Source organism: Fringilla coelebs, assembly GCF_963513975.1.
Source record: "Fringilla coelebs genome assembly, chromosome: 2".
NCBI classification, from domain to species: Eukaryota; Metazoa; Chordata; class Aves; order Passeriformes; family Fringillidae; genus Fringilla; species Fringilla coelebs.
This window is the reverse complement of record NC_140029.1, coordinates 74,811,914-74,824,215: the sequence shown is the minus strand read 5'-3', so window position 1 is coordinate 74,824,215 and position 12,302 is coordinate 74,811,914. Positions and strand designations below refer to the sequence as shown.

Here is a 12,302-nt window from a genome sequence, read left to right as displayed (position 1 = left end):
AGATAGCTAGTTAGTTAGACAGATAGCTAGTTAGTTAGTTAGAAGTCAAGTTATTTCTGCCCTTACAAACCACAGCGCCCCGTCCCGCCGAGCCCGGGGCTCCGTGCCGAGCCCCGTCCCGCGGGGCCGAGCGGGCAGCGGCGCCGGGGCCGGGCGGCGCGGGCGGCGGGCCGGCAGGGGGCGCTGCAGGCGGGGCCTGCAGCCGCGCTGGGCGGCGGGGCCGCTCCCGGCGCTGCATCATGTGGGCCCGGCCCCTTCCATGGAACCGCGGCCGCCGAGCGCCGCCCGGGCGGACGCCGCCATGAGGCTCTGAGGGGCGGCTGCGTGCGGAGCACCCGGCCGGTCCCAGCGCTGTCGAGCTCCCCGAGCCTCGCCGCGGGACAGGGAAGCCTAACGCTGAGGCCGCCGTCGCCGCTGCTGCTGCTGCCGCCGCCGCCGCGGGTCCGGCCGGGCGGGCGAGCGGCCCGGGGCCATGTAAAGCGGCAGCGGCCGGTGGGAGCCGAACCGAGCTCGAGCAGAGAAGCCGCCGCCGCCGTCGGCCGGGGAGGCCCCGCAGTGGGGATCATGGCGACGTCTAATCTCTTAAAGGTGAGAGCGGAGCCCGGCCGGGTTCTGCGGGAGGAGGGGGTAGGCGGCGGGGCCGGGCGGCCCTGCGGGTGGCCGGACCGGGCAGGGCGGCGGGGACGGGGGCAGGGCCAGGGTCGGGCCGCGGGTGCCACTGGCCGGAGTTGCCGCTCCCGGGGCCCCCCCGCAGGTGAGCGGCCTTGGGCTGCCGGCCTCGGCCCGGCCCGGCCCGGCCCGGCCGGCGGCTGCTGCCTGCTGCCTGCACCGCGCTCCCTGCCCCCGGCTCTCCCTTCCCAAACACGCCCCGTTGGGAAACAGCGTTGCGTCTTGCGGATAGACAGGGCTCGGTGTCTTCTCTTTGTTTATTTAAGAAAATCCGGGTGTACGGAAAATGAGTTTTAAGTTAAACAAAGAGTTGGAAAATGTCTTCGCTGAGGGCAGGTGCCGTTATTGGGGTGGCTGCCGTGTTCCAGTTTTTTTGTTAACTGCAGTTTTCCTGCAAAGGAAAACTCCCGGAGGCCTTTCGCTTGCGTTTAGCAGCTTTGCTTTTGTAGTCGTATGTTTTCAAGCACTTTCCCGGCGTTTGATGGCAGATGTCAGTCACCCCAAGCTGCCGCAGGTTGGAACGGAAGATTTCAGTGGGACAGTCCAGTGTTTGAGCTCAGGACTGCCTGTCCTGATCTCTGTGGTATGTATGAGGAGAAGACTCTGTGTGGCCTTTGAGGCCATGCTAGCACAGGGAAGATGGGCCTACTTGAAACCACTGTTAATGCCTCCAGTAAGTGTTTCTAAAACACTAGTTAACTACAGTGCTAAGATGGGCCTAGGGCAGGCTGTCTGCTTAACTTGAGGAATTGACAATTGAAGATATATATAAATATAGGCATAAACATGTGTTCAGCACTACGTTCAGTGTGGTCCTGAAGAAGTGTTGCTTGCATTTTATTAACCTGACCTAATTTGGATGTATAGATCTAGCCTGAATCTGCTGGTTTTATTTATTACACTGAGACAGTCAGTGTGAAGAAGTGAGAAGTAATTTATCCCTTGTTTCTTCTTGATATTCAGAAAAATCTCTGTATTAAAAAGATATGTTTAAAAAAATCTTCCTTGAAATTGAAATGAATTTTAATTGATTCCTGTATATTTTTATGCCTGTAAGAGGTTCTTAGATATTATTAGATAATACTTCAAAATACTTAAAAATCTAAAATTGAGGAACTGGAGAACACAGGTGAAAAAAATAATATCTCATAAGAAGAAATGTCCTTTTTGTGGAAATGCGTGTGTTCAGAGCAGGGCTCAGACAGTTTTATCCACTTGTTAATGTCTTAGACCATCTCTTTTCTGTATCTTTGAGGATTTCTTGGAAGTCCAGCATGTACTCTGATGATACCTCTGGTGGGATAGCCCACAGCAGTTAGGAGAAACATAGGCCTGTAAGATCTGTCAGCATTCTTCTTCAGCTATTTTGAAAGAGCAGTAAGTAGTAAAAAGCAGAGGCCTTGACTTGGTGAGATGGGTCTTGGCAAACTGAAGTCTTTGTGTTAATTAGTCATGTTTTTGCCATTGGCCTTTGAGTCATCAGTATTTTATATTGACAATAAAATATATATGCTCAGTGTCTTTTAGGAAAAATGCTGCAGAGATATATCTTCTAAAATAGCCATTTCTGGTTACTCAAAGTGTTTTTAAGCATTTAGCTTACTAACTAGTGAGTTTTCCATTGACCATAAAATATGATTCCCACATTACAGAAGGAAAAATTATACAGTGATTTGACTTTGTTTATAATGGCAAGATAAGCTAGTGTGAGAACTAGAACTAGGTGAGGTCCTTTGTTCCCCAGTTCCACTCCTCAGAGTGCTCTCCGAGGAGCAAACTGTTGATTCCAGGTCAGTGTTGCCTGGCAGTGCCTTGTGCCGTCTGAGTCTGTCCAACTTACTTCTGCTTTCATCTTTAAGGGGGAAAAAAAGCAATGTCTGGGCACAGTATAAATCCCAGGATAAGAAAGGAGAGGTGTTAAAATCTGTGAGTTTTTTCCATATCTTTTCCAAATAAGCCTGCATAATCAAATCTATGTTGTGTATAGACGGACCTTAGTTTTGCCAGCATGAACAGGACTTGAGTATTTTCTTTTGTTTTCCCCATCGTGGTCCAGCTTTCCGCATAGTTGACACAATGAAGTGAAATATTCCTTTCTGATTCTATTAACAGATACTAGCTGAATCCAAATCTGACTGGCTGTCATAATTTTAGAGGGCATCATTTAAACTTCACTAGCGCTTAATTTTCCTAATTGTAAATTCTTTTTTTTTAGTGAGAAGCATATTCTTGGAGAGCCTTCTTTAAATGCAAAATTAGAATGACCAGTCATGTTGAATCCTGGTGAGACAGAGCAAACTGTAATGTGATGGAAATGCTGCAGTACTTAGTAAGAACCATTACAGGGTCAGCTGGTGCCTGCCCTACCTGTAGCAGAGCTTCTCTCCCTCGTTGAGGCAGTGACTTTCTGGTAGGTGACCAAGCCATTTCCAGCTGACTCCCCTAGAGATTTTTGTCTCAGTGCACGTGTGACACTTCTAAAGAGGGGTACTTCATTTTAGGGGCCCTGTAGGACTTTGGTTTGTCTCTTTGCAGTGATGATACAGTCTAGACCAATTCTCTCATGTGACATGAAGACACTTGGGTTTTTCTGCAGCTTGTGGAGCAGAAAGCACGTCAGCTTACTGTAGCACAAAGAAAACCTGTAGCTGTTTCCATGCTAGCAGATCTTGACACTACTGTGGGGCAAATGCAGGAGTCTTTCCTTGCAAGATGAACTCCAGCATGAGCCTGATATTAAGAAAGAAGCAGCAAAGGAAACAACAGTTTTTCCCTGGGCTTAAATGAAATTAAAATCGCTATTTACCTTTGCATCAATTTCAACTGTTTGTCACTGACAACTAGAAACACATTTGAAGTTTCTGAATTTTTTGACTTGACTTACATGTTTCCAGATCTGTATTTGAGGTTTGTCTGTTTCTTCCTGGCTTCCATTTAGGATAGCCTTAAGAAGGTAGGGAGTGTTGCATGCTAGTTAGTTACATACAAAAGCTTTTCCTGTGGCTACTTTTCTGCTCCAGTAGAAACTTGCTACAAGCATTACACTGATTTTTAGAGCTACTTGTAGCGGAGATTAATCAGACAGTGTTTGTTTCCGTCTAGGACATCATATTTCCTACTTCATCCCTCTGTGAGCTGGCTTTAGTATAAACACTGTCTAAAAACAATGAAGTTATAAAGGTGAAGATGTTACTCAGATGTAGATCAGATGTACAGTAAGACCTAGAGAGCATTTCTTTTCTACAGTACTTGTGTAGAGTATCTGGCAGAGACCAGGGCTGAATTTCTGCGTGGCCTGAAATAGAGTACACAGCGTAGAGAGTTCCACAGAGACGTTTTTGACATTCAAAGGGAGGGTAACGTGAAGGTCTTGATGTGTTGCCCTGCCTTGTTATATCTGTAATGTTTCAGTACTTATGCGTAGAATTGAAGAACGGGGAAAAGTATAATGTGTAAAGTAGTATGTATTTCAAGTAAAGTTTAGTGTTAAAATGGAGCTTTAAATCTTTATGAACAAATATAATTAAGTGAATTTTAAAATAAAATATTTCATAAGTGGAGTTATTTTTCGAAGCATTAAAATTTAAACACTAGAATGGCTACTTGGCCAGGGTGGGGCTATCAGCTGTAGTCTATGTTTTCAGAGAAGATTTGATAAGTGGAGTAATTTTGTTTCATCAAAGGTTCTTCCTGCTGTTCTTTTTCCCTTTCCTTTGGAACTGTGGTTGGAAGCAAAGCAGGAAAGAAAAATTGCCTAGGAAATACTGCTCAGAAAGTGCATGTGTGACTTTGGTAACAACTAAGATTTGCCACTTTGTTGGACCTCCTCTTCTACTATAAAATCTGTTTTCTGTCATGCACTAACAGAGATTGAATTAATGAATGGGAATAATGCACAGTAGGTGGTATTTAATGTACCCTTTCTTCCTGTAATTACTGTATAAAATTGTAATGTCATGGAAGTCTAAATCTACCTAAATGATGTCTCTGTAATCTTTTTTGATTTCAGTAAAGCTTTCCATACTGTCTCCCAGAGCATCCTTCTCGAAAAAATGTCCAGCCCACAGCTGGATAAACACATCATGTGATGGGTGAGCAACTGGTTCATTGTAGGGAATTGGCTGATTTTAGACTGGAGACCTGTCATAAGTAGGGTTCCATGGGGCTCTGTCTTAGGCTCTGTGCTCTTCAACATCTTCATAAATGATGGACACAGGACTGGAAGGGACACTAAGGAAGTTCCCAGATGGTGCAAAAACAGGAAGAGCTGCTGACTCCTTTGAAGGCAGGGAGGCTGTGCAGAGTGACCTGGACAAATCAGAGGGCTGGGCAATCACCAACCAGATGGAGTTCAAGAAGGGAGAGTTCTGGATTCTGCACCTGGGATGGGGCAACGCTGGATGTAGGGGCAGACTGGGAAATGAGATGCTGGAGAGCAGTGCCACACAAAGGGACCTGGGGGTCCTGGTCTGTGACAAATTGAACCTGAGCCAGCAGTGCCCTGGGAGCCAGGAGGGCCAATCCTGTCCTGGGGGGCGTCAGGCACAGCATGGCCAGCTGGGCAAGGGAGGGGATTGTCCTGCTCTGCTCTGCTCTGGGGCAGCCTCACCTCCAGGGCTGGGGGCAGTCTGGCTGCCACAACATAAAAAAAGACATGAAACTATGGGAGAGTGTCCAAAGGAAGGCAACAAGGATGGAGAAAGACTTTGAGGGGAAACCACATGGGGAGTGGCTGAGGTCATTGGCTGTGTTCAGCTTGGAGGAGACTGAGGGGAGACGTCATTGCAGTCTGCAGCTTCCTTGTGAGGGGAAGAGGAGGGGCAGGCACTGATCTGTTCTCTGTGGTGAGCAGTGACAGACCTGAGGGCATGGCCTGAAGTTGTGTTAGGGGAGGTTTAGATTGGCTGTCAGGGACAGGTTCTTCACCCAGAGGGTGTTTGGGTAGTGAAACGGGCTCTCCAGGGAAGTGGTCACAGCACCAGCCTGAGAGGGTTCAAGCAGCACTAGGACTATGTTCTCTGGCACGTGGTTTGGTTCTTGAGGATGGTCCTATGCAGGAGCAGGAGTTGGATTTTGATGGTCCTTTTGGGTCCCTTCCAACTCAGCTATATTTCTGTGAATTGTTTATTGAACTTAAAGAATAGTTGAGTAGGATTTTTCATCCATTAATTTTATTTCATCTTCTGCTTAATTAAAGAATAAAGAAGGGAATATAGAAAAAAATTTACTCCTATGTATAGGAAATGAAGTTATACACTTCTCTAATGGGATTTCAGGATAAGCTTTATTTGAGGAATTCTTTTTAAGTAGGCAGATGTTGGTTACAAGTGGACACTGGGTTTCTTTACAACTGAAGTTGAATTTTATTTGTGCTTCTTAAGATTAAGAAGGTAATCACAATCTAAATCATATAAACAGTTGTGTTTGTAGTCCTCCTCCTCCCCATGTTTTACAGTGAAACTAATCTTATTCACAAAGAGCATTCAGGTTTTGTCTTCAGCTGGTTTTGGTGAAGGGCTGAATTGCACTTCTCAATAATTGCAGAACAGATTTTTTTACCTGTTCCAAAAAACTTAACGGGTCTTCTCTAATGTTTCATTCAAAAGGAAAACTTTTAAGGAAGTTGCTTTTACTTTTTTTATAATGCCTTTTCTGGAACTTCTAACTGTTCAGTAGCTGATATTTTATGTTCAGTATCTTTCCAAGAGGGACTTGGAAGAGAAGTATCTGCAAGTAGAAGCTAACAATTTTCACAGCAAAGATTAGAGCAACGCATCAAACATTAGGAAATAATTGTAAAGCTGGCTCTATATAGGGGAAGCATTTAGTTGATGATTCTCAAAGATGATGCATTCAAATTTTCTTTTTTTTTGCATTGGGAAAGAATAGGTAAAACTGTCTCTGAATAGGCAAACAATTTTTTATTTTATTTTTTATGTTGAAAGATTTATAGACTTCATCAACAGGGTCTGATTCTGTGAAAGCTGTGTTCAGTACCTACCACAATGCTGTGAGGCCTTCAGGTGCTGGGGCTGTAAAAATAGTTATTGTGATACCTGTTGCATCTTTATAGCTTGAAGATGAGGTATCCTTGCAAACTTGAGAACACCAGGGGATATGGTTGCCAAACTGTGCTTATTCTGAATACTAAATAACAGATTTAATTGTAAATTTCCATGTAGAAATTAATCAAAAGGAGGTGATTGAGGGAACGTGGTGTGCTGCTTGTACTTGTTTATCTGAAGAGATGTTAGTTGCAGAACAGTGCACTTATCAGAATTTAAAGCAGTTAGACTGTATTAGTTGCTCTATTTGAAGTGAATTGTGTCAAATGTAGTATTTCTAGCCAAGACAGTGATCTGTTCAGAAGTAAACAGTGCACTGGAACATAGCCCTGCAGATAACTGAAGCAGTAGTCTTTCTGCCATAGAACTCTCAATCAGTCTATTCTTTTAATTGCAGATTTTTCTTTTTAGAATGTGGAGCTTTAAGCAAATAGAATCACAACATATGTGGTAGAACTGCTGTTTTTCTCTCAAAGTTGTTGTCTTGTTTGGATTTTTTAATGTGGTGAGATTTTTCAGAATAATCGGAATTACATGGGAGTACTTCATTTCTTTACCTTTCCTCTTAATTTGTATTGTAAGTTTGGAAAGTCCACCTGGGGTTAGATTTTTCATCATGGTGTAAATAATTTTTATCTGCACCAGCAGTAGTCTTGGTCTTGCGACCAGTTAACCCACAGGAAGGGAATCTGGGATACAGCATCTCCTGCGCTACTCTGCCTCCTTCCTCCCTCTTTGCTGCTGATGCCAATTGCACAGTGAGAGAAAAAAGGTACATGGTAGCATCCACAATGCCATTTCTGACTCCTGGCTGCCATTTTGATCAGGGTAATTTATTGAAGGCAGGTTTGCAACTGCCACCTGACTTCCATTGGAGGTATCTTGGTTGGAGCAGTGAAGCTGCTCCAAATACCATCCATGTTGTCTGTGTATAACTCCACTAACAGCTGAAGAACACTTGCTAGAACTTTGCATTCTAGCTAATGCAGTGATTAAATGAAGAAATTGGCAGTTTCTTTGAACCAAATAATAGCTCTGTCACTTCTTAAAATAATACTAATTGTGAAAAGTGTTGTTCAGCTGTGGTAGTGTAGCTTAAATGCTGGCTTATGAGGAACACCTGAGAAAATATTTTTATGTTAACTGTATAAACTGCAATACTTAAAGACAAAGTAAGATACTGGTTTATTAACATTACTTTTTTGTTTTTTCTTTTAGAATAAAGGTTCACTTCAGTTTGAAGACAAATGGGATTTCATGCGCCCGATCGTTCTGAAACTACTTCGTCAGGAGTCTGTCACAAAACAGCAATGGTTCGATCTGTTTTCGTAAGTAATTGGTTTGTATCTTGCTCTTTCTGCATGGTGGGAATACAGTTACTGAACTACTCCTGAGACAGAAGGATGTGACACAGATTGTTTGGAAACACAGCACAAAAATACTAGTTTGTTTTATTAAGGGGTTAGTCTGCCAACATCACTCTAAGTGTGCGAAAGTTGAGCTTTGCTGAGATTCGGGTCTTTGCAAATAGGGTGGAGAAAGAACAGCCGAGCTTTTGACTTCAGGTGACTGTAGTAAACAAGTTTTGGACCTGCCCACAAACTTCTTGTTAGAATTAGAGAGAAAATGTTTACTGCTGCATCAGTAAATTAATTTAAAGGCGGTTTGCTGAATATTACATTATTCTGATTTGAATGGCTTTCTTCTAAAATAACTGAAGTAACAGGATGGTGCTGTTTAACTTGAATTAACAGATTAATTTGAATACTTTTTTTACCCTAAGAATGAAATATAAGAGTTTTCAGACAATGTTGGTATTAATGTACTTTCTATAAACCCTGCCAGTTTCTTCCTTCCAAAAAGCAAGAAGCTGCTTTCCCAGAAGCTTAGGTGATAATTTTTTTGTGTGATTTTTGAAAACATTATATGGAAGTGAGTTACAAAAGAAACATCAAAAGTATATCTAAAATAATCTTTGTCTCAGTGGAGTTATTTGTCCTCTAATGTAGTCGTAATTCAAATCTGCACACTATTCTTTTGCTTTTTAAAATCTGTCACAATTGTAGGGTTTTTTTCAAATGCAGTCTTGTTGCACTCTTTCTTCATTGCTCTTTTTGATGGGGACAATGTAGTGACTCTTTTTACACCCAATTTAATGCACCTGTCACACTTTTGTGCCAGCCAGGAGGAAAGGTAATCTAACATGTGGTGGGTTTTAATATCTTACAATGTCTCTGCTGTAGTAGTTGCCAGACATGGTATAGTTAAGGTAAAAATTAAGTTCTGAGTCATTGCTTTAATTTTTAATAACTAGTTCAATAATTCTGCATTGGAATGAAAACTTAATATTTATTGGTTTTTTTCTTATAGCTGAGTTATTGAATAGAACTTAAGTAACTTCATGGCTAAATTAAAGCTATTGAGGGAAAGGATCCCACTTCCCTAGACTTATATTTTTAGACAGTGCTCTTTGTTAAGCTTCTTAATAAAAATGCAAAATCTGTAGGTGTCTTCTACATGCCCTGCGAGTATAATTATCCGGTACTGCTTTTTATTCCACTGCTGTCAGGAAACAATGACATTCTAAATACAGTAACACCTTTTCTGCCTGTGAATGTTGTGTAAGTCTCACCAGTTGGGTTAGACCTCTGTAAACCTTGGGCCAGCGCCTTTAATCTTTGTGAGAGCAACTTGAAAGTTTTGCAGTTAAACTAAAAAAGGTGCTTTTGTATTGAAATAAGTGTATTGATTTAATGGGAACAAAGTGATAGCTTTAGACCATAGGGGTCTTTAGACCATAGGGGTGCTTTTCTGCAGAGATATGGCCCTGTTACTGAAAGGTGGAAGAAGAATCAGAGGATGGTAATGAGTCAAAAAAAGGCTTGCTAAACCATGTTATATATGATATATGGTTCAGAGTGTAACTTTATTTAGTCTTCAGTATGGAAAGAACAGGAGTTAATATACACTTATTGGGCTGTAAGGTAGGAAAAATTTAATTTGAATGACGATTAAAACTCAGAATTTTGCTTTGCAGTGCAGTTTAGTAACTTTTCTCCAGTAGTGTTTCACTTGAAAATGCTACCACTGCCATGAAATGTTTTGAGTGATCTTATTTAAGTCTTTTAAATCACCTGATCCCTCAGGGTTCAAATTTCTCACGAAGATGGTCTATTGCCTTTGTAGGATGTTGCAGTGTTTGGATTGTGAAACTGTCAAGGAAGGCTGCATGTTAATTATAGCATTTTAGAATAGCATGGGCTGAGTAGTAATGCTGTTACTTGCAAGTGATGTCTTTGTCAAAGAAAAGCTTTAAAAATTGTCCTTAATTCAATAACGATTATTGAGTAGGTACTGAAAACAGAATTGCCTTACACATCTTCTTGACCACAGCCTTCTTCTATATAGGTTGCGGTTATTTGCTTCCAGGACTTTTCTTAAAACTTCAGTCTCTTCCCCAAACACGCTTTCTCCCATGTGTCACTAGGATCTAGCTGTGTGTTGTTCAACAACACATTTAAATTTCTTTGACATGCTGAAATTATGACTGGTAAAACTTCATATGTTACGGCATTAAATTTGAGTAGCTGTTACTAAAAGGCGGATAAATTGTTTTCTAGAGATGTTCATGCAGTGTGCTTGTGGGATGATAAAGGTCCAGCAAAAATCCATCAAGCTCTGAAGGAAGACATCCTTGATTTTATTAAACAGGCACAAGCAGTAAGTTATTAATATTTCATAACTTTTATTCACGTTGTTAGAAAAATAGCCAAGTAATTCTGACTTTTGTTGGATCTAAATGCATTGCTTTTTTTGTTTGAAATTTTGTGATGTTCTGGAGATCGTAATTACCCGGCAAATTTCTATTGACATAAAGAAGAACCTTGAGCATTTGCCTGGCTCATTGTTTTCTCACAGTGCTTGAAGCTGGGATGGGCAGTGATTTTTATGGTATATTTTAAAAAAACAAAATACAGCATTATTTTTGTTTATCCCAAAGTACTTATGGAATTTTCTTCTACTTGAAAACTTCTAAAGGCAGAATTTTCCATAAGAAGTTACTGTCTGAAAAAGAAAAATATATAGCTTCAGTGCTATTTTGACATGTTCATGGATGGCTTTAAAAGAAGCCATATGTACAGTGTACTACAAATATCTGTGCTATCGCCTCAGCAAGCTCAGCTGTCCAGTTAAATGGGCTTCCCTCCAAATGAGTGGCACTGTCAGTAGACTCAAAGGAAGTTCTTGTGTTTGTAACACATACTACAGAAGACATCTTTTGCTATGAGGGATTTAAAAGAGGGAGTTGTGAAATGGAAAAGAAATTCTAAAGCATCCCATGACAGTGGTTTAGAAAGATTCTGTACACTTTTATTTTATCCTTTAAGTGATTTACACCACTAAGGCTTTCCTTCAAGAAAAATAGTTTTTTATAGAGGCCTTTTAATAACCAGGCATATAAATGTTGTTTTTTAAGTTCCATACCTTACTGCTTACATGCATAAATGCTATGCTGAGCTGAGGCCTTTTGATGTGGTTTGTGTTGGCTGTTATTTGATAGACAGGTTTTATTTTTGGCATTATGATAGCCAGTGTACAATGTAGCTAAGTTTTCAGGATTTAATAAAATATAGATGTTAACTATCTGTCTGAGTCTAATGAAAGGTTAGTAGATGCCATTGAATCAAAACGTGTCAGTGTATAGAATATAACACAGTCCTTACAGGTTTATGTTGATTTAATTTTTTTTAATATGGCTGTACCAGCACATGCCTTTAGACCCAAGATTTAAATTTTTTACTTGCACATGACTTAAAAAGAGAAAAAGAGGTTAATTTGCAAAATTTGAACTTACTGAGTACTTTTTTACTGCTGTCTTTCTTTGCCCTCTAGAAATGACCCATATGACATGGGTCAATAATTGCTTCAAGAAACCAAATGGCACTTCAATATGTAGACTTCCTTAGTCTGATATATGTGTTTATTTGAGTTTTATATGAGGAGTTATTTTCAGCATAAACAGAGCCCATATTTTGTGCATAAATTGATTAATAAATTCCCTCCTCTGCTTGCCCCACCTGCAGAGAGTGCTGAGTCACCAGGATGATACAGCCCTACTCAAAGCCTACATCGTGGAGTGGCGCAAGTTCTTCACCCAGTGCGACATTTTGCCCAAGCCCTTCTGTCAGTTAGAGATCACTCTGATGGGCAAGCAGGGCAGCAACAAGAAGTCCAACGTGGAAGACAGCATTGTTCGAAAGGTGAGTGAGCTGTACTGCCAGAGAGCTTTGTTGCACCAATCCTAATGTGATACAGCAGCATTAGTAGCAGCCACCAAAAATAAAAAATCACACAATGGAGTATAAAGGGTCGCATCATAAGAACCTCCATTACTAATCTTAAAACTTGGCAGTGCTTAGATGAGATGTGGAGATTTTATAAACTACAGACGTGTTACTTGAATACTGAACTTTCTTGTTGGATAAATGCAATACAAATCCATCAGTCTTTCTCTTCATGTAACTTTGGTGTTAGTTGAGTTTTTAGTTTTGTCTGAGGCCATGCCTG

At 41.3% G+C, this 12,302-nt stretch overlaps 1 protein-coding gene across 1 annotated transcript in view; it reads left to right on the top strand.

Moving 5' to 3' along the window:
• The first annotated feature begins 252 nt into the window (after nucleotides 1-252).
• The window catches only part of CUL5 (cullin 5), a 31,863-nt gene continuing 19,813 nt past the window's right edge, over nucleotides 253-12,302 (top strand). The window contains exons 1-4 of the mRNA XM_084200877.1: nucleotides 253-588; nucleotides 7,953-8,062; nucleotides 10,355-10,454; nucleotides 11,819-11,995. Of these exons, the coding sequence (XP_084057003.1) occupies nucleotides 565-588; nucleotides 7,953-8,062; nucleotides 10,355-10,454; nucleotides 11,819-11,995 (411 nt within the window). The 5' untranslated portion in view covers nucleotides 253-564. The remainder of the gene's footprint in view (nucleotides 589-7,952; nucleotides 8,063-10,354; nucleotides 10,455-11,818; nucleotides 11,996-12,302) is intronic.